Source organism: Dermacentor andersoni, chromosome 1 (assembly GCF_023375885.2).
Source record: "Dermacentor andersoni chromosome 1, qqDerAnde1_hic_scaffold, whole genome shotgun sequence".
Taxonomy (NCBI): domain Eukaryota; kingdom Metazoa; phylum Arthropoda; class Arachnida; order Ixodida; family Ixodidae; genus Dermacentor; species Dermacentor andersoni.
The window spans coordinates 142810491-142833767 of NC_092814.1; the positions used below are offsets into that span (position 1 = coordinate 142810491).

At 45.3% G+C, this 23277-nt stretch overlaps 1 protein-coding gene across 1 annotated transcript in view; it reads right to left on the bottom strand.

Moving 5' to 3' along the window:
- Rgl (Ral guanine nucleotide dissociation stimulator-like) overlaps positions 1–23277 on the bottom strand; it is a 150813-nt gene that overhangs the window by 42029 nt on the left and 85507 nt on the right. The window contains exons 7-8 of the mRNA XM_050192046.3: positions 10579–10983; positions 6032–6118 (exon numbers count right to left, since the gene is read on the bottom strand). Of these exons, the coding sequence (XP_050048003.1) occupies positions 6032–6118; positions 10579–10983 (492 nt within the window). The remainder of the gene's footprint in view (positions 1–6031; positions 6119–10578; positions 10984–23277) is intronic.

Consider the following 23277-nt stretch of genomic DNA (forward strand, 5'->3'; position numbering starts at 1 on the left):
TAAACACTCCACGTCGACTTAGTACTTGCCTTTAGTGTCCCTTTAATAGCGAATGTCGAAGCAGCTAGGCCTAGCGTTGCCGCAGTGGTGGCTACGGCTGCCAGCGGATCTGCATGCGAGAGCACTGGTTCGAGGCAGCGAGGTAATCAAAACGGCAGCGGTGGTGGCTTTGATAAATGCCATTTTGGACCTGCGGCCATGGCAAAAAGTCCCGAAAATTGGACGGCGAAGGGTTCTTGCGTCCGAAGTTTCAGACATTCTGATACATTGACTCATCCGAATTATCGGGCATCCGGAAAGTCGGTCGTTGACTGTACACTGGCAACTCCTCCAGCCGACACCAGGGCATCAAAAATTAAACGAAAATTAAATTATAGGGTTTTACGTGCCAAAACCACATTCTGATTATGAGGCACGCCGTAGCGGAGGACTCCGAAAATTTTGACCACCTGGGGTTCTTTAACGTGCACCTAACTCTAAGCACCCCATGGGTGTTTTCGCATTTCGCCCCCACCGAAATGCGGCCACTGTGGCTGGGGCCGTCAAAGACGATTTGTTACAATTCCTGTCTGTTACTCGAGCCAACATCACCGTGACTTTCGTTCCCTTTCAATAAAATTACAGCTTATTTTCCCTGATAGAAGCACAAATTGCCAGAGTTTTCCCAGAGTATTTCCAGACTACTCAAAACCCTAGAATTCCCGGTTTTCCTGGTTGGTAGTCACCCTGGTTACACTATCAGGTAGCATTTATCAAATATAGCTTTTCATAAAGCTGTGCTCTTTTAGTTTTTTCAAGCTAAGTGACCACATAATGCCATATCATAAAACACACCAGATGCAAAATTGCATGAAAAAGAACCATCAGGTATAACACAATGACACAAGCATCTAATAATATCAGCGTGCTAAGCATCAGCACCACTTCTAATGCACTGCCGAAAGTTAAAGGGGTCTTGAACTACCCCGCGGGCTTGGTGGAAAAAAAAAAAAAAAAGATTGTCTGCAGATAGCATACGCTTCAGTGAACATCTCAGCCAAGTTTTGCAGACGTGCGTGGCATGTAAAGCTTGCAAGTGGAGTGTGAAGTCCCTATTCTCTCAAATGCTCTCATTTCAACAAAAGCCTGCTCCTCACTCTTTTCTGTATGCTTTATTTCGTAATATAGCAGATTCCTATATGCTGCTGCTGTTGGCCAATAGCTGACATCAAAGAGGGTGTGTAGATCAGTGCGTTCCTTCCTACTGTTACTGTGTATATTTATTAACACAATTTAATAAACAGGCTGAAGTAAGCAAAAATCTGCTTTCGAATTTCGATAATGATGTACTTCCGGAAGAAGCCGACTATTGTCTGCTCACGCTCAGCCACAGCCGCCCGCAAAGGAATTAAACTTTGGCCACCCTGTTTATTGGTGTTGTAGCTGTCAGATCTAGTTAATTTCAACTAGTTTTGAACACTCAACCAGCTTCAAACCATGCGAAACTTAAGGTCAGACCATACACACGCTTGCCAGTGTGCACTCACTCTGGGCCGATCCTGGTTAGATGCCTTGGCAGACATCGCTTTGTATTGATATAGTATTGAGCTATTGATAGCACTTCAAAATGGGCAAGTTGGATGTGGCCACTATCCGTCATTCAAGTATGGTGCAGGGAAAATCCGGTCTGTGCCACGTAGCGCGGCCAGACTGGAGCATATGAGCACGCACTCAAGCCCTGTTGTGCACAAAGCAAAAGTTGCGCAAGCGCACTAAAGTTGCATGGTTGCATGTAGCTGTGGTCTGCTACGTAGTGTAGATACCACGGCCGCCGCAGGGTGCCGTGACGAGTCCGCTGGCTGAGCGCACTGTGGCTCGATGAGGACAACTGCGTTTGGCTTATGTTTGGCACATCGTAATCGCCAAAATTGGAAGTAGTGGCATCTAAGAAAATGAAATTAATGAGGTTGTAGGCAAAATTTTTAAATAACATCTGCATCTGGTACAGAGCTTGCCAAAACATGTCTTGCACTTAATTGCTGTCTGTATGCTTAAGCTGATGGCTGTCCTTTGAAGTACATAAAATTGTGTGCCAAATTGTGCAGTGCACTTACGGGGCTGTCATTGCTGACTCTAGCCTACATAAGCAGAGTTTGTTAAGCAGAATTTCACTATTAAATTTCATGCCTGATCTTTGCAGAATAAGGCTTTGCCAAAGGCAGAATTTGATCATTGTATGTTGTACACAGTGACAATCCTACCATGACATGCAGTTTATTTTTGTGTGTAGTCTGCAAATGTTTTTACAGCAGGCTCCCATTAATTTGACTATGGTTAATTAGATTTTTCAGTTAGTTCGATGCATTCCCATGCATTTCTATGGACCCAACTTTCATTATTTCGATCCTAAAATTGGCCTTTGCTGGATAATTTTAACATGACCAGTCAGCTGCTTGCGCCTGATCCTCATGGTGACCTCAATAGTGACTTCTTTAGAGGCAGTGTTTGCCTCGGCAGAGCTTAGAGCACAGTGAATGCGTTGAACACGTCATCTCCAGTCGAAAGCACCTATTTTGGGCCTGCCCTATGAAGATTGTCAAGGAATAATGGTAGCTCATAATTTCTCATAACAGTATCTACCTTATTCTAGCACCTTTTTTTTAAACAAAAAATAATTGATCCGGAAACAGCCATTTGCATGCTTTCCTGCATAACGCTTGTGTACTGCAGCAAAGCTGAGTCCAGGAAACCGGTTGCCATAGTACAACACATACGTACTGGAACCTTGCCTATTCTTGCTAAAAAATCAGCTTGGCTTTAGCTTTCCGCTTTGTGCACATAGAAAGCAGGTGTGTGTTTGATTTGTGGGCATGTTAGAATGGGGCAAGTAGCACTGCCAAATAAATTGGCAATAAGTTATCTTTTTTTTTTCTGCATCATCTTTAATTCAACCCGGCGAATAATTCAATCAATTTCATTGGTCCCATCAAGGTCGAATAAATGGAAGTCGACTGTAATGCTGAGGTGACTAATTATTAAATAGATCTAGTATATCTGGTGCCATACCAGGTGATTTATTTTAGTGGAGGCAGACTTGTTAAAAATATTCTGTGGCAGTTCTGTCAGCAGTTCTGTCACAACAGCTGGCTTAGTTGAATTCTGGGGTTTTACGTGCCAAAACCATGAATTGATCATGAGGCACGTTGTAGTGAGGGATTCCGGATTAATTTTGATCACTAGGGGATCTTTAATGTGCACCCAATGCATGGAACATGGGCGTTTCTGCATTTCACCCCCATCGAAATGCGGCTGCCGCGGCCAGGATTGCATTCCGTGAAGCTGGATTAGTTGAAGAGGTGGACATAAGTTGTGCGAGAAATTGCAGGGTGACATTGACCAATCAGCAAAGTTTCATTAACTGTGTAATTACTCACTTTAGGGCACAAACACCAATTAAAGATTTGAAGGCAACCAATAACAAGGTCATATCCTGTCAGCAGAAATCCTGTGCTCATACCAGTTTCAAGATAAAAGTCTTTTTTGTGTGTGAAATGCATGATTGCCCCACTTCACACTTATCTACATTTTTCCACAGTGCTGTGAAGTTAACTCAATGTTTAGTAGTGTGGTTTGCTGGGCCAGTTGGTGCATGGTGAAGGTATAAGGGGTTCCCGCAAGTATGGACGCGAGCACAAGTAAGAAGAAACGGACAGGACAACGCAGCATTGTCCTGTCCGTTTCTTTTTACTTGTGCTCGCGTCCGTACTTGCTGGAACCCCTTATACATTAACTCAATGTGTTTCACCACAAAATTTAACCTCGGAAAGATGCATTTCTCAAAACCGGTGCTAAGCACACGGTTTATGCTGAATTGATATGACTTGCTGTTCGGCTTCAATTATGCAATTAGGTCGTCTGCCCTAACATGAATGATTACAAAGTTAATTACTGATGTTTCTTAATTAGCTAATACCACACTGCAATTTGTCATTCAAGTAATGTTCGCTTCTCTAAGCAATCCAGTTGATGCAACTGAATTGCACTATCTGCTACTTAACATTTTTAGAAAGGCTACTTACACACAAAAAGATTATCAGCTGTATACAAACTGTACCGTAGTACAAACCAACACGTTGCATTTCCAGAACCTTGAGAGCCACTACAACAATGGCATCCTGACCTTTAAGTGCATGGCCAGCTTTGTGTTCCCCAGTCATTGTATTTGGCAAAAGTGCAGGCTTTTAACTTTGCTGGTCTAAAGCATGATACCCTATGAACTTGTGTACGGGCTGCACCCCCAACTTGGCAGACTAAAATTTGGAAAAGAACAAAATATTAACAGAGAAGCAATCACGTTCGGTGACCCAATGCTGTGCATGTGCATCGGCGAATTTTTGTGCGTCGTGTACCTCCACATGCCACTACTATATGGTGAGAACCCGGGTGTGCACAAGATATGGGGGGTGCATAAGTCGCCGGCTGTGCCGGCACCATTTTGACCAAAAGGTTCGGTCCCATGCAAGGGCCGCACCTCATCAAGATTGTGCAGAAAAAGGGCGGCCCTTACAAAAGTAAATACAATACTTTTGTAAGTTATAAGTTTTGAAAAGTTGCACTCCAGCTTCTTCGATGAGCTAGGATGCCAGTGACACTATGTTCCTGCCACATACCCAAGGTAAAATGGATAACATAAAACTTTTTATGACCACCATTTTGCAGTATAGATGTTTTCTTAGTACCTAGGAGCATGAAACTACAAAATATTTGCTACCTGCAGCTGTTACACTCCTGTGGTTGACAGTCAATTCTGTACCAAATTTAGAAAATGTCTGTGCCTTTTCAGAGTAGTCGCCGAGTTTTATAGACTTACAGTAATGAAATTTAAAATATACTGCTAACTTAAAATCTATACTACAATAGTGAAGTTGTCCACAACAGTTTTAAGGATGCGGGATTTGCAAGGAAGCTGGACTCCTGTGAAACCTGGGTACACAGCCTTGAATTCAAGGCTTCAGTATATAGTACGTGACCTTGTTAGATACGGGACCTTTTCCTGAGCCTCCTTCGAGTTCACCAGACCACATCGAATCGCGCCACGGCTAATTAAGGAGCGCAGAAGCACATCTACCCCGTTCCCGAAGCGCGGCATGTGCAAACGAGTTGGCGTCCCCCACCTCGTGCGCCGCAGGTGGAGCTATTCACTGCTTGACTCTTTCCGAAAGTGTAGCGGGAGCCTGGCACGGTTCCAGGTAACGCAGGCCCCGAGCAAAGCTGCTTTGCAGCACTGAAACGTCGCCCCCTTCTGCCTATTGTGACGGCGCTTGCAAGCCAGCAAGGCAATACCGCAGAGAGAAGTAAGCCCTCGGACAACTGGAGCCCAAATAGCGACCCTCTGCGCCGGGTGTGACACAATCGCACGTGCGCCTACCATTGGCCGAAAATGACGACACCTGAGCGGGCTCGCCGATTGGCCAAACGTGACGTGACTTCGAGACACAGAAGGGCTTAAAAGCCAGAGATCGGGAGCAGCAAGGGAACATTTCTTCATTCATCTCTTTCGAGCTTCTTGCCACGGGCCGCAGCGTCTGAGTTGCTGCCGGCCCGTAATGACTTCATGACTGTTAATTTCTTTGTACTCTCACTGTAAATAATGTAAATAAACCTCCAGTTTTCATCTCAAAATCCTCCTCAGCCTCGGCCCAACTCCCGCACCCAACGGCAAGGTCCAAAATCTGGGAGACAGCAATTGGAATTGTCCTCCAGATCCAACAACTGGATGCCAGCAGTGGGATTGACTCCAACAACCGACACAATGATCCACTAAATAAAATCTGCCATGTCATAACAGGGTAAAAATTAACATTTGCAATGGAACCTGTGTCCTGTAAATTATTGTGGCCAACTGTACCACATTCTCACGTAGTCTGCACACCAAGTTTTTATTTATATTTCGGCTTAATGAAACACACTATACCTTTCGAAACTGTACATTTAACTGGGATACTTTATCTCTAAGATATAAAGTCTCTGTGACAGTCACACAGCTGCTCACCGAGCCTGCTGCCTGTTGTCGCTGCATTGCTTTCTGAAGCTGCCGGTCATCATCACCTACTGTGTCCGCAAACTTTGCTGTTCCCTCCTGCAAAAAGTGGACACCAATCACACTATAACAGCATAAAAAAACAGCAACAAAGAGCATTCCTATACATATAACAAGTTACAAATCTCTAATTACTTCACACACAAGGAAAGAACAATAAATAACAGCAATCCAAGCAGACTTCAGCCCTTTCTCACATTTTTTTTCCTTCCAGTGGCAAATGCCTCATCATAAACTTGGGAAGCTGTTCATTAGTGCCTTATGAAGAGCAAACGGTAATCGGGCTATAATGAAGAGTCTTGCGATAGTGCCACGTTACAACATCACAGTGGCCTTGAGAAGGCTACCGGTCAATACTGTAAAGAGCATAAATTGACACCTCTTATATTTGGGTCATTCCATGCCAAGTATCCCAGATGTGTAGCTCAACCATCTCATATTTTCTTGTAAAAAATCATGGTTACTTATTGCCTTGCTCTAAATCATTTTCCAGTATATTTTTGCTGTAAAACATTTTCTTGTCATGTGATGTGCTTCTCAAAGTTTGTTCAAGTTTGTGAAGCATGGTTTTGCAAGAAAATATATAAAGGTTATTTTAGTATGTAACGCTGCGCAACTTTGCCTGCTGAACCTACAAAGGTCTGTTTTTCTATGTAGTAGCGTTTATTGGCAACTTCAGCCGATAAAAGTGCTTAAAGGGTTCCTGAACCACCCCTCGGGCTTGGTGAAAAAACAGCCTGCAGATAGCATGTGCTGCTGTGAACATGTCAGCCAAGTTGTTATCGTACGCAGCGTGTGCAGCTCGTAAGCGGACAGCAATGTCACCTTTCTCTCAAATGCACTCTTTTCAACAGAAGTGTGCTCCTCATTCTTTACTAAAATGATATTACGCAACAAAAAAACGACATGGACGTAAGAGAAGACGACACACCAAGCGCTTGGTGTGTTGTCTTCTCTTAGGTCAGTGTCGTTTTTTTGTTGCGCAATATCACTTGAGTAATGGATTACCAACTTGCCCGAAATGATGCTCTCCTCATTCTCTTCTGGAAACATTATTTTGCAATAAAGCTGATTCCCATATGTGGCTGCTAATACCCAATAGCTCATATCAATCAATAAGGGTGTTCGGATCAGTGCACTTCTTCCTAATGTTACTGTGTGCATTTATTGACGAAGTTTAATAAACAGGCTTAAGTAAGCAAAAATGTACTTTCGAATTTCGTTAATAGTTACACACTTTCGGAAGAAGCCGACCGTTGTCTGCTCACGTACGCTTGGCCACAGCCACCCGTGCAGGAATTAAACTTTAGCCACCCCCCTTATCGGTGTCGTAGCCAGCGAGCCTCGCTAATTTGGACTAGTTTGAATGCTCAGCAAGCCTCCAACCATACGAAACTTAAGGTTAGAGCAGACGCACGCTTACCAGTGCGCCTCACTCTTGGTTAGACGCCTTGGCAGACTAATTGATAGCGCTTCAAATATGCGCAAGTCGGATGTGGCTGGTTGGATGTGGATGTCGGACGCAAGTCGGATGTGGCACTGGTCAAGCTGGTAAAGGACAAAACTGGTTCGTACCACGTAGCATGATCTGACTTTAGCATACTATCATGCGCAACGTAAACACTACGCATACACAAAACAGTTGCATGTTGTTGCAGTCTGCTACATAGCGTAGATACCACGGCTACCGTCGTGTGCCACCACGAGTCCACCGGCTAAGCGCACTGTGGCTCAGCGAGGACAACCGTGTTTGGCGCATCGTAGGCACTAAAATTAGAAGTAGTGGCAGCTACGTTAATATCCAAAAGTAAATTTTAACTGCATGCCACGGTGACATTTAGAAGGCGGAGCGTTGTGGGAACACCTTGCCTTTCCATAGCCTTCACAGTGCAAGGCATTGAAGAAGGAGCGGAAGCACTGCGAAGGGAGTGTTTGATTGCCAATAACTCCGTTTCAGCTGAATGCATTGAAGTACTTTTTGTGGCAAAGTATTTCTGCAACAGCCTATTTTAAATTCAAATGCAATTCCTTTCTTTGATAAAAAGTGGTTTAAGGTCCCTTTAAGAAGCCCAAAATTTTCAAAAATTTGCCAAATTGACCATTTCTTTAGTGACAATATTACTACCAATTTCTTTGCTGTAATTATTTTAATTGACTGTCCTAGAGCTGTACTTTACAGTAAAGGTTCTCTTGCACCAATACATCATATGGAGTTTCTGAAAAAAAAAAATACAAAAGCATGACAAACATACCAGGATGTTGGTTTTGGTGCACTTTCATTTCTGATTTTTGCAATGAGGTCGTCCATCTAAAGATATGACAAAATGCATTAGATAGGCCTATTTGTCGGCCTTCCACTTCTGTCATCTTATTTTGATTTTTGTTTTAGGCAACATTAATTTTTTAATTTAGCCCCTGACCCACGCTTGGCATAGTTCCGTTCCACCACTTCACTGCACAGAGAAATGGCTGTCATGCTTAAAGGGACCCTGAAACAATCTTGACAATTTTGTACTACAAACATACTGAGTTGTTAAGAGTATGTCCTGATCATTAATTGACACATCTAAGTGCTCTGCATAAAGCGTGTATGTTAGTATAAGGTTTAAAAAAGGTACATCGCTGGAGATCGCAGCACACCACTTGGCTGAATCTTCAGCTGCCCCTAACCATTGGACATAAATTGCTCTAATGACGTTAGTAGGGTGAGCTATCCAATTGGCTGCCCAGAGCACGTCATCAATAATTTTTCCAACTTTATGGTGAATAAATGTTGTTCGTAATAGTTGGAATGTTAATTTGTTTCTATAAAAAGAAAGTAACAGAAAGAGAATGCACAAGGACAATTTCTCACTACACTTAAGCACTTCCAGCACACAGCAAGCGTCATCTGCTTGGGTTACGTGTTCTGTTTTGACAAAAGCTCCATGCTTATGTAGGTCTCAGTCTTTTTGCGAGCACCATGATTTGCCTTTGTTGCGTTGTGGGCTGCGAACGTAGCAACTGGCAATATGTAAAGCTGCGACATTGTGTCCCTCTGCAAGGCAGCAGACAAGCGGAGTGGCTGCAGTGCATCGGACTGTTGCTATCCGATTGGTGCCAGGATTTCCGCATTTGCTGCAGTCACTTTACATCGGAGGATTACTACCATGATAGCGTTTCACGAGTCTGGTATTTGGGTAAACGCAAGTGTAAGGGGACAAGGCCTGGCCATTTGACCGTGCTGTTTCGCGGGATGGGCAAAAGCGCAAACGTAAATGGTATGCCCGGTGCAGCCACCTGGTGGCACAGAGCTCAACCAAACACAGTAGCAGTAACGAAGTGTATTCTTCTTTGCTGCTGGCGTAAATTTTTCGCGGGAGTGTAATGGTTAACACATAGTTTTTGTAAATGCTTAAAATGTTTTACACTTGTTTAGAGCAATATTAGCTCTTTGTTTGGCTGGTTACGCTCTGCATCAACAGGTGGCTGGACCGTGCAGACCGATCAGGCTGCTCACATACGTGTATCCTAAAGTTTCTTCATCAGCTTGAATTTATGCAACTGATCCGTCGAAATGCCCAGCTCGCCCGTGGTTACCGGAATACCAGACATGTTCGACACTGCGACAGAATGCTCGCAATGCACGCTGCTTCGATAGCTCTCGCTTGTGGTCGACTGGCAAGTAGCTGGTGGAGAGGTTGGAGAGGCTTCGCGCACACGCTCCTAGAGAACCGGAAGTCAATGACACGATGTGCCATCATGACGCAGAGCCAGTGAAGGCGGAAATTAGCCTAGATCACTTGGCGAACTAGTTATGAAAATGCATGGCTATGGAGGAGGGTAACTTGTAATCATCCGTAGCTCTTTTAATATGAGATGCTTCACACAAATTGTGGCGCAAATGATTAACTGTAGCTGTACCCTACGCATCTACAAAATTTGTCTGAACCGTTTCAGGGGCCCTTTAAGGCAGTTGGCACGTGCAGCCTTTAAGGCGAATTTCCTAAGCATCTGAGGGCTTGCCTAGCCCTAAAAACCATTATAAATATTGTCTTCTCATTCATTGTCCATTAGCACCGCCACAATAGGCACTGCAGCCATTGGTGTCACGACTGAGGTCAGGCGCATTCGTGCTGACCAATCAAGTTTGAATTATCCAGTGAAGACCAATTTCAGCATCAAAATAATTTCTGGTCCACAGAATTTATGGGCACCAGCAGGCACCTTCAGTTGGGATTGAATTAAACAAAAAATCTAATTAGCCAGAGTTGAATTAACAAATGTCTACTGTAACATTAAAACTTATATTGCTAGCTGTTTTAAAATCCGCTTCAGTATAATTTGGGTATGACTGCATAAGGACTGTACACAGAGCTTCAGAGCAAGCACTTGTCCTGCTCCTCTCCACCAATGTTGAGAATTGATTCTTGTGTTAGTTTCACTATAGAGCAAGCTAAACCCCCTCTCACCCCTGAGGCCCTAACTTAGCTGAACTTATCATAATACTGCCTGCATACCTTCAGCATGAGCTCACGGCAGGAAAGCCTGTGGTCATCACTGGAAAAAATCCGTGCGAGCTCCAGGAAGGTCTGTAGTCTGTCTGGAGCCACTCGAGCCCACACACTAGACAACCGGTAGATGTCGTTACTTTGCAGTGCTGCAATGACAGCCTTGAGTGAGGAGAAGTTCTTAAGCAGCCGCAGCTCTTGGGCTACACCAATCCACTTAGCAAGTAGGCGGACTCGGTTGCCCTCGTCCCAGCGTTCCCACAGCAGCGTTGATGTGACACGGCGTGAGACTGCATTGAATTGCTGCACAGTGGCTGTGGCTGTGTTGTGCACAATGCCTGCCCAGTCCCTGGCACCCCGCTTGCGCCACATGGCAGACAAACAATGGTGCGGTACCAGGCGCCGAAACAGGTCCTGCAATAGGCAACACAAGACACTCTGTTATGGCTTGCTCATGGGCTAGTTGGCCTTCAGCCACGGTGAACATCTAACAGTGCAAAAAGATGTTGGACAAGCTTTTAAAGCATTATATTCTGGGGTGTTATGTGCCAAGGCCATGACCCGATAATGAGGCATGCCATAGTGGGGACTATGGATTAATTTCGACTACCTGGGGTTCTTTAATGCACACCTAAATCTAAGAAATAGAGTGCTTTTGCATTTTGCCCCTATTGAAGTGTGGCTGCTGTGCCCATGTTCAAACCACGACCTTGAGCTTAGCAGCACAACACCATAGCCACTGGGCTACTGCAGCGGGTTGTGGAACAAGTTTTACGAGAAGGCACCACAAGCAGGCTTCACATTATTCTCAAACACTTGTTTTTTTCCTGTTAGATGCACATGAGCCATACAACTTTTATGACTGTGACAAAATTTTCTCACAGCATAAACTCTGTGACAACCATTCAAAACTATCACCTACAACAAATTGCACCGAACCATAAAATAACAACTTCATTGTATCATTATGTCAATGCTGCAGCTGCAAAAGGCTGCTGGCCGTGGTTGTTCTTGGCAGAAAGAATATCAGTGATGGTTGGAAATCTTATTTTTGTGATTTTACTTAACTACAGATGTACAGTCGCTGACTGATTTTTCGGACTCCAAAAATTTGGACATGCTCGATTATTCGGTCTGCTTCGCTGCACCGCCATTCTCCCCATAGACCGTAATGTATAACAACTGACGAAAGTTCGGACACCTTGCAACCTCTCAACTGATTTTTCGGACACTCCTTGAGCCAACTCGATCGAAAGCACCATGCACCGATGACCGGTGCATGGTTCGACTTGCTGAACGCCATTTTTGTTTTGAATGGAGCCTCCTTGCTGCCCCACGAATTGACGCTACTGTAAATACCTGCTCATCATCATCGTTTCTGCCTGGTTCGTGGCTACAGCAGTTCCAGTCTCAGCTTAGTAAGCCATGTCAAGACAATCCAGCAGTCGATTTGTTTGTTTCTTTGTGCACGATGCTGCGAGTAGGCCACGTTTTTCGTTTGTGCGACTGGTATCGGCGTGACGGCTTGGTGATGTTTGCTTTGTGTGCTGTGTCGAGGTTGCTGTGATGCAACGTGGCATACGGAAACATAGCGTCAAGTGTCTAATGGCACCAACAGTGCCCGCACAGACTGCGCTGGGGAATGCCGGCAAGCGGGTGCCGGGAGCCTAGGATTTGTTGCCTTCCGATGTGCACCCTACTAACGCCGAAAGTGCTCTGCCGAGACCTGTGCAGTGGTTCCGGACACCGTCTCATTTGACAGTTTCACAGGTGCTCACGCTGCTGTACTGACATGCGCAGAACTCGATGACGGCGAGATCATTCGTAAGGTTTCTGCTGCACCGCCGGACGATGACTCCGAGTCGGAAGATGACGCACCATGTGCTACGCTGCCGTTGCAAGCGGAGCGTGCACAAGTAGTGACTGCTTTCAGCCGCCTATAGTGACGGTACGACCCTCTCCAAGATTCAGGCTTATCTGAGTGCTTGTGAACGGAACAGCGTGCAACGGCGCATTCACGATTTCTTCAAGCCTACTGCCGAGCCCGAATAGGTGCGTGGAAAAAAAGGATTTCTTTTTTTTTCTTAATCTGATTTTGAGACACCTGTTTATTCGGACGTTTCTGCAGTCCCCGTGAGGTCCGAATAAATGGTAGGCGACTGTACACCCAATGGAGGGTTTAGCTCAGCATCCCCAAACCCCCACCCTCTTTGTATATACAGCTGAACTTCGTTCATACGTTTTGGAAGAAAACTCGAGAAAAAACGTACTAACCAAGAAACGTATGATCCGACGTAACTAAAAACATTTGACAGAGTCAACTGTTGTTGACATCTACATAATGCGAAGTGTCGCGCAGATTGTTGTGGCACGAGACGCTGTCGTGTGTCGAGCTGGTGGTGCTCCGGCGGCCCGAGACACATTTTATTCTATTGCATGGTTTTAAAAGGGCGACGGGAAACAAACGAAAAAATAGAGCTGGTGGGCGACGCCAGATGCCACTGAAGCGAAATGTGATGGCCACATCGCACCGCTTGCAGCAGGGAACGGCGGCGCGTTTAGACTATTGCCTACTAAAAGCGTGCAGTACACTACCAATGGCGCTACACACCATGCGCTGTACAACAGATAGTGAAGATGCTTATTGCAATAGGTTTGGCGGCGATAGCTCTGAATGTGGCGTGCAACCGGAATACGGAACCGTGCGCACCATTGTTTTCACGCGAGACGGGTGGCTATATACTGTTTTCGATTGCACGCACCTCATGCCTTTTCTTGTTTACATGGGACCTAGCAGTTGGAAAATGTATATGATCGCAGTCTACAGCAGGGAATGGCGGCGCACTTCCTTTATCCCCTATTAAAGGCACGCATTACACCTCCAACGGCACCATGATCTGTGAAACAGATAGGCGAAGGCGCTTATCGCCATAGGATTGGTGGTGATAGCTGTGAATGCCGCGTGCGACGACCCCAAAGATTTGCTGGTACCTGAGTAACTGAGTGCGCGCCAGCATTTTCACATGAGATGAGCGGGCGAATGTTGCGGTGAAGCTGCCGTGGCGGGCAGCCACATACTTTTCTCAACAGCGTGCACAGTTTGCGCATTTTCTGGTTAACATGGGGACCTAGCGGTTGGAAAACATACCATATGATCGCAGTTTGGCCATGTACTGAACGTTGGTGCCGGGAAATCGTGTTTTCCAGGAACGTATGAAGCGGTAAAAAATTAGTGTAACTAGTGGGTCATTTTTTGTGTTTTCAATTGCGAACGTTGGTGCCGGGAAAAAGTATGTTAACGGGACTGTACCAACAAGGTTCTACTGTACTTGAGAATTGCAAGATTAAAGGTTCTTTTTACAGCAGTTCAACATAGCTGGTGTGCCAGCAAGTGCCGGTGGAGTACAGGTCACACAATCTCAAGTTTCAGAGACTTGGTGAAGCAATAGGCAGCATGAAGCATTTGCTCCCCGCTGCCAGTGCTCTTTATCAAGCTAGTGTTGACAACAAGTGTTCACAGTCATCGGAGTATAATCTGTTCATGTTTGTCTGTATGCACACAACACTATGCTTGTTAATTTAATTAGTAAGCAAATTTTTACTGTCATTTACCCAGTCGATAAAATTACAAACCTTACTTTGTGTAGTTGTGTAATACTTTGCCATCGCTGCAACTTTTTTATACTATTAGTACACATGCCACCTACATCTGAAAGATTTCAGTAATTGCTGAGCACGAAATCATGTTGCAAGTCTATTGAAAGCCGTGCCGAGTACTTCTTTAAATATCTTAGGCCAAGTAAAATGGAATAAGCTTTGGCCACTGTTATAGCTAATGAAAAGCAGCTTGGTTATGCAAAGAGAGCCTTTTATTAGACTTCGTGGCAAGCTAAATAGTTGAGCTTGACAGTTGCAGGGAGTGTATGTTCCCCGACATACAACATTCCAAGGCTGACAATCAGTTCTTTCATGTACACCAGGTCACTGTCTTAAATAGCACTAGCTTAGTCAGTCGGCAGCCTTAATTGTAATCTTTTATGTGACTATGCAGATGCAATAATGCTCCATTCTGGTGTAATGGCAACACACAAAGTAAATGAAGACAGATAAAGACATGCAGTAGACAAGCACAATAGTGATAGTTAAATATCAATGCTATGAAACACTTCTTTCCATAAAAAGTATACTATAACAGATCTTGAACCACCCTTTGGCCTTGGTGAAAAAAAACACAGCCTGCGGATTGCATACGCTGGTGTGAACATCTCAGTCAAATTTTGCAGTCGTGTGCGGCGCGGGGAGCTCACAAGCGGAGCGCGATGCAGTTCTTCTTAAAAAAATCTTTTAAACAGAAGCCTGCTCCTCAGTCCTTTCTGGACACTTTATTTCGTATATAGCAGATTCCAATACGCGGCTTCTATTGTCCAATAGCAGACATCAATCAAGAAGGATGGTGTTTGCATCAGTAAGCGTTTTCCTACTGTTACAGTGCATATTTATTGACACAGTTTAATAAACAGGCTGAAGTAAGTGAAAATCTGCGTTCGAATTCAGAAAAATTATGTACTTCTGGAAGAAGCCGACTGTTGTCTGCTCACGCTTGGCCGCGGCCGCCTGTGTAGCGCACTGCGGTTTGCCGAGGACAACTGCGTTTGATACTTTGAAGGCGCCTAAATCAGAAATAGTGGCGTCTATGTAAACATCCAAAATCAAGTATGAACTGCACGCCATGGTGACATTCAGTAGTCTGAGTGTTGCAGGTACCCCCCACTTTGTTTTAGCCTAAGCAGTGCAAGTCATTGAAGGAGTGGAAGCACCACTTAGGGGATGCTTGATTGCCAATAACTCCACTTCTGCTCAACATATCTAAATACTTTTTGGGGGCAAAGTATTTCTGAAGTAGTCTATTTTAACTTCAAATGCATTTCTCAACTTCGATAAAAAGTGGTTCAGGGCCCGTTTAAAGCTGATATAGACTGAATGATCATCATAACTTAGCAAAGAAGGAAACATGAGCATCAGATGAGTGCAATAACACGATACAATCGAACAACAGTCAATAGGCCTCACGTGCTAGAGTTTTGAACACAGTGTGCTGCAGCCTGGTCAGGAGTGACAAAATTGGCTGGGTGGTAAAAGTCACAGCTCTCCTCATTGAGCTACACTGTCCCTGGGCTGTACAGCCGGTCTCGCTTTCTTTGTGTGTTCAGGCTTTATTTCCTACTTTATTTGAGTGGTCAGCTACGGGAAATGCACCTGCATTGGCTGAGTGTCTCACCTCATTGAGAATGCAGTGTGCTCTGTTCTTCGCTTAACCATGCAAGAACTTGGAGCGAAAATACAGTTGAGTCTAACACCACGGGCAGTTTGTGTGTTTTGTTTTCATATATAAAAACTGCCACGGAGAGGAATTTACAGGGGTTAAGGGAATTTCTAATGGCCAAGAGGCACAGGTTAAGCGAAAGCTTATAGAACAGTAGAAACTGCTGCAGAACATATTGCTGAGAGGACAAGCAAAACAAAATTGGCTCAGACAGCCAGTTACAGCATGAAGTTAGGGGAATGCAGACAAAAACTAGTGCTTAAACAGCCATTGTCACATGATACATTACTGTAAACAAAACGATGATAAACAAACGAAACAAATGCAGCTGCATCATTCTCTCTCTGTAAGCAAAATCCTGCGTGTGGGCACAAAGACTAATACACTCAATCATGAGATTTACCAATGGTCACAATCAGGAAATGTACATTTGTCATATAAGCATGTTTTGGCCGGCAGTCTAATGGCAGACTGCATCAACAAGAACTAGAAGTGGTCAGAATCAGTCACGGTACTAACGCTAGCAGCTTGTTCATACATTCATTAATTTGATTACATCATCGTTCAGGGGCCACAGTTTTGAGTTGATGCACATTAGGCGAATAGACATGTTGCAACAGTTTGCCATTGCAGCTTCACATTGTGTGACTTAAGTGGTAAACACATGAACGTGGCAACACCACGATACTGCGCCTATGACTTGTATTTGGCACAGCACTTTGCTTTCTTTGCAATGGAGGGCGTAATACTCATACAAAGCTTCCCGTGCAGAAAATTCTCCAATATGCCAACCGCAGCGTTGCTCAGATGAGACCTATGCCAGTGCCTCAAGTTCACCATCAGGGTGTTGCATTTTGCACTGCCCAAAACCTATAGACCGTTTTTTCGTAGGCGCCGCCATATTGTGAACGCAGTGGCGCCGCCTATGAGCAGCGCCATACTGGCTTGGGTGAAAGCGGTCTTTTGCATGGCAGGTACACGCTCGGCGGCAGGTTCTGGCGTTTGTTTTCGCGGTCGTGCGGTCTGTTTAGTATGACGTGCGTCTTCTACATGGTAAACGGTTCTGTGAGACGTGCTGAAGTGGTTTAAGGCGTCATGGCCGGAATTTCTGCAGGCGTTGAGGTGGACGGAACACGCAGCGCGATGTGTGCGCGCATATTCGAGTCTACAATCAGCCTCGGAGATGAATTGTGTATTTCTGAATGTTCCAGTCGCTAATGTGACCTTATTGCGGTATTATCCTCTATTTCTAAGCTGCGGTTTAGGAGCCATGAAACATACGCGACGATCGTAACAGCGTGAGCGTGGGTAACGTTCTGCTACGATAGGAGCTGTGAGTATACTCTGACAAGCGTTCAAACTGTTCGATGCAGGTTACATTGCGTGACTACTTGGTTCGATGGATGAGGTTTCCGCCCCTGAATTAAATAGTTTTGGCAAGTGATAGATAGCAGCATACCTTACAGTCTGAATTACGCTTGTCCAGCAAAGGGACTGTTTACGAACTGCGCGAGCATCCTAAGCAGGGGTAGGTGCTGGATTACATATATATTTGTTCTATCTACCGCATAGTCCAAGCATACCGCATCAGCGGTTATATATTTATAAACGTTGTGCGGCGTGACTATGCGAGGCCCTATTGCGGCGTTAGGCCGTTTTCTCTTGCTTTTTCGAGGTAGAGGATGATAACCGAATTTCTTTTTCGGTTGTCTTCGTTCCGTTCTCTACGACGCACTCACACGCATTACGGAAATTTTGTCCTCAAAAATAGGCATCGCATTCTTTTTATGCGATCCTTCATATGTTATGGCTGTATGCAGGCCAAAAAGGGAATGCCGAAGCGCACAGCTTACATAGGTACCGTGCTGGTTCACCAACCGCAGTGATCGCTGTGCTGAGCAGCGCCATCGGCCTCATGCAGGAAGGCTAGCGTAGACATACGGTAATTTGAAGCCTACTAGACTTGAAATGCGCGCGAACGATGCCGGTGCATCACAAATATTTGATTGCGCCTGCCGCTTAGATGTTTCCTGGTTGCCTTAGGTTGGCCGTGCACGAGCATGCGCTCTTATGCTTTGTTTTACTCCCTACGCCAAGCGATCAGATATTGAGCAGATTTACCATCTCGTGCTGCTAATACAGAGACACCGGTTTTCTTTGTTGAATTAAAACCGATATGAGCAAAATAGTTCACAACACATACTCACACCGCGACTGATAATGTGCGTACACCGCGGCTGATAAAACGCGTCACATTTTTGCGCCCCCAAAAGATATTTCCACCTACTGTAGCTACCGATGCACCAAAAGGCTTCCCTGACGACCTTATATGAACGGACACGGCGTAAATTTCACAAAGTACCATCTGAAACATCTCAAAATCGTTCCGCAGCACGCGACAGCAATACTTTCAAGCAGCGCCGCGCCGTTTATCGCCCAAGCCAGAGAGGAGGAAAGGCTCTCAGCGTGCCCTATCCTCCTCGCCCGTTGAAACGGTCTATAAATGCAGCATGGAGGGCGCTGTTGACTGGAATTTCCACAGTGCTGTCTCGGTAGCACATCACGTTTATACAAGCACATAAAAGAAACCATGGACGAAAATGCTATCACATTAAGTTGGATAGATTAAGTATAATGTCATTTAGATGTTCATGAGTGACGCAAATGTTCATGCCTCACTGGTCGGCGTGCATGACGCAAGGGTCCGTATCAAGCCGCAACTTGCCCACTTCATGCTCATCCAACAGTGAGGCCTAAGTGGTCATGTCACTCATGGGCATCTGGTAACAGTGTGCCACCTCCACTTTTCAGCAGTTCAGTTTCAGTTTTCCGAGTGAAATTAGCTGGAATTCATTAAGATGCAGAAATGAGCAGTGTAATTTTTTGTATGTCTGGAAACAGTTACAAACTCTTTGGATCACATGCTTGAAGTCTTGCATTAAGGTAGAGTGTCCGGCTCTTTTGGTTAAGATGTTAATGAGTCATCATCATCATCATCAGCCTATTTTATGTCCACTGTAGGATGAAGGCCTCTCCCTGCAATCTCCAATTACCCCTATCCTGCACCAACCGATTCCAACTTGTGCCTGCGAATTTCCTAATTTCATCACCCCACCTAGTTTTCTGCCGTCCTCGACTGCACTTCCCTTCTCTGGGCACCCACTAAAACTCTAATGGTCCACCGGTTATCTAACCTCCGCATTACATGTCCTGCCCAGCTCCAATTTTTTCTCTTAATGTCAATTAGAACATCGGCTATCTCCTTTTTCTCTCTGATCCACACCGCTATTTTCCTGTCTCTTAAGGTTACGCCTAACAATCTTCGTTCCATCGCTCTTTGCGCGGTCCTTAACTTGTTCGTGAGCTTCTTTGTCAACCTCCAAGTTTCTGACCCATATGTTAGCATCATTACAATGCAGTGATTGTACACCTTTCTTTTCAATAATAGTGGTAAGCTCCCAGTCAGGATCTGGCAATGCCTACCGTTCTTCTCCTGCAAATTTCCTTCTCATGATCAGGGTCCCCTGTGAGTAAATGACCTAGATAAACATACTCCTTCACAGACTCTAGAGGCTGACTAGCGATCCTAAACTCTTGTTCCCTTGCCCAGCTATTGATCATTGTCTTTGTCTTCTGCATATTAATCTTCAATCCCACTCTTACACTCTCTCTGTCGAGGTCCTCAATAATTTGTTGTAACTCATCCCTAGTCTCACTGAACAGGACAACGTCATCAGCAAATCGATGCTTGCCGAAATATTCACCACTGATCCTCACTCCTAAGCCTTCCCAGTTGAACAGCTTGAATACTTCTTTCAAGCATGCAGTGAATAGCATTGGAGAGATTGTGTCTCCTTGCCTTACCCCTTTTCTAATAGGTAATTTTCTAATTTTCTTGCGGAGAACCAAGGTAGCTGTAGAATCTGTAGATATTTCCGAAGATATCCTCGTATACAGTAAAACCTCGTTAAACCATACCCGCTTAAACGGTAGTTTCATATTAAAGGTAGTAAAGTCAAATCCTCGACTCAGCGGCCATTGAACATAATGTGTTTTGCATCCGCATAAACCGTACCAGCTTATTGCGTACGTATCGGTTAACACGCAGTGTTTCCACTTTTTGTCGCGCAAACATGGTGGTGCGTAGTCTCTATTGGGCGGCCCGGCAGAACAACAAGCCTCAGAGATCGGCACAATGGCCTCCAAGCGCCCTGTGCTTTTGCGCTTGAAGCCTCATCAACATCAACATCATTTCGGCGCCATGCCAGAGAGAGAGTGTCGTGGCGTCGTGCAAGCGAGAACTCGCGTCATGCCGAAACTCAGATAAAAAAGAAGCTGGGTGCTCAGCATAGAAGAAAAATTAGACATCGTTCGTGCTATCGAACGTGACACGAAAAGTCTGCGTTGGCATGAGACATGGGTCTACTGTTGACTACGGTGTGTGGCATTTGGAATGCGAAGAAGTTGCTCGGCAGTGCTGCTGCGACCGCGAAGAGATGTCGGCTAAGAGGTTCAACTTTTCGTCATCGTTGCCTTTGTTGTTGCCGAAGTGTCGCCTCGCGACACTGATAAGGACGACACGGAAAGCGACATCACGGGCGATTCAGGCCCGACAGTGGCAGAAGCTGCACGTTACGTCAGCCTCATGAATGCAATCGTCGCGATGAGAACCGCACCCCACAATGAAAATGCGCCTCGCGACTTCTGCAGTGCTACTGCGCCCGTGCACGGAGAATATGCAATGCCAACGCGGAATCTGCCATGCGAATGTTTGCCGAGAAACGGCTGGCTGAAAAGCTGGCTCACAGCTTCAGCAAGTTTGAGGTCGCTGTCGTCGCTGCTAGGCCGCCGCGGCATCAAACGAAAATATGTTTGTCGCGCGAAGTAAATAAATACCGTATGTTTCTTTCCCCTTTCATCGCACTCTCTCAGAGTTCCGTTTTTGACAGGTAAGTGGGCGATCTCATGCTATTTCGGTTAAGCAGTACTACCGTTTGGTACGTACTTTTTCCGAGCTCCGGCCAGCGACGGTTTAAAGAGGTTTCACTGTATCTCCTATAGACCTTTGCACTGAGGCTTCCACAGGTGCCACCATATTTGGACTACTGGCGCCACCTAGCGTCTGCTTGGCGGCGATGCCATACTGGACTGTCGTTGCTCAACCTCAGTCGGCTCAGCGCTGCTGTTGCTATCAACAAACAGATCTAAAAACGTTGGTTGCTATCTACATCTGTGTTGCTCCGTATCTTCAGCCTTCACAGAGTCGTCTTGCCACTTTTGTGCTATTCTCACCAGTGTCGAGAGGCATCGGCTACGCATCGAGATGGAAACTTTCCTGCAGGCAGCGGCCGTACGACTGCACGCGACTGCCCGATGGCGCGTCAGCTCAGCGCTGCATCTGCTTTCACCTATGATTCTCCATGTCTTAAGTCTCCTCAGCGTCGTTTCGGACCTTTAGTGCAAGTATCACCAGTGTTGAGAGGTGTCACTTTACACATGAAGGCGAATACTTTCCTGTTTTGAGCACCCGTGGCTGCAAATCAGCCCGTGCGATTGCAGAATGGCGTCGACGTCAGCCACTGTTGGCTTGCAGCCTTGAGCCAACAAGGCCAAAACTTGACCTTGTTGGCTCATATTTGCATATATATATCCCATCTAAACATTAGGGGCTGACAATGGAGACACACACAGCGCATCTTACCTTGCTCACGTATCCGAGCATTGGCTCTGGATTCTCAGATGTCCGCTTCCCGTCGATAAAACGAATCGAGCAGACGCGACGACTCCGTGGGACGAATCCCTTACGATTTACAGCGCTAATCCAGCGATGCTTCAGTACCGCGTCGGCAGGAAACCAATACAACAGGTACATGTTGCAGCCACAGTCCTCTTGTAGAACATTGTGCGTGCTGCACTGCACTTTTCTTGCTGCACTGCGCTTCTTCTGGTTGTTCGAACAACCGTACACAACGCAGTGCTTCCCAGACGTTCGCATAGCCTCTGCGGATAAGCTTATAATCGCGAAAACGTCGTGCAGTCAATGCGGGAAGTGCGCGCGTGACAGTCCAGCAAGAGAGGGCAACTATGAGAAGCTAGCTACTCTCGCTACCGGGGGCCTGATATCCGTTTCCCACTCTCTGGTTTGAGGCTTCCGGTGCAAAGGTCTATACTCCTTGGTTACACAATGCCTCTATTACTGCTGGTATCTCTAATGAATTAAATGCCTTTTCATAATTTATGAAAGCCATATAGAGAGGTTGATTGTATGCTGCAGATTTCTCAATTACCTGATTGATGACACTGATGTGATCTATTGTAGAGTATCCCTTCCTGAAGCCAGTCTGTTCTTCTGGTTGACTGAATTCCAGTGTTGCTATTATTCTATTGGAAATTATCTTGGTGAATATTTTATACAATACTGGAAGTAAGCTAATGGGCCTATAATTTTTCAATTCTTTAACATCTCGCCGTTTGTGGATTAGTATAATGTTTGCATTTTTCCAGTTCTCTGAAACCCTTGAAGTCGCAAGACATTTTGTATAAAGGGCAACAAGCTTTTCAAGCATATCTCCTCCATCTTTGATTAAATCGGCTGTTATTCCATCTTCTGCCACTTTTCCCTAGTTCATATCTTGTAAGGCCCTTCCAACTTCATTGCTAGTTATAGAAGGAGCCTCTGTAATCTGTTGATTACTACTTCCGCTGCTCTGGGTACTGCACAGGTCAGTATAGAATTCTTCCACTGCTTTTACTATATCTTCGAAATAGCTGATGGTATTACCCTGCTTATCTTTCAGAGCATACATCTTGGCTTGTCCTATGCTAACTTTTCTTCTCACTGATTTCATGCTGCGTCCATTTTTTACTGTTTCCTCAGTCTTCCTCGCGTTTTAATTTCGAATATCCCCTACTTTTCCTTGATCAGTTTTGACCATTACACAAATTCTATCTGATCTCTTGAGTTAGGCACTTTCATTCTTTGCGATTTTTTTATTAGGTCCTTCATTACATGGGAGAGCTTACCTACTGGTTGCCCTGGTGCCTTACCTCCCAATTCAATTGCTGCTTCCAAAGCCAGCCTAGTTATGGTTTCATTCATTATCTTTATGCCATCATTATCTTTCTGATCCAAGGCTGCATATTTGTTTACAAGCACCAGCCTGAATTGGTCTGCTTTGTAGGGTCTTCGAGTCTAACAGGAGTACTGACCACTGCGGGTTCGAGCTTAGTAAGGCACAGGGCCGTGTCAGCCGTCAGCCTCTAGTGCTGCTCCGCACGAGCTCAGACCGCAAGGGTCTACTGAATGACGCACACAAGAACACAGTATTGCCCTGAGATGCATAGGTGCCTTGACTATGATGAACCAATGGTTGCCTTCACATTGG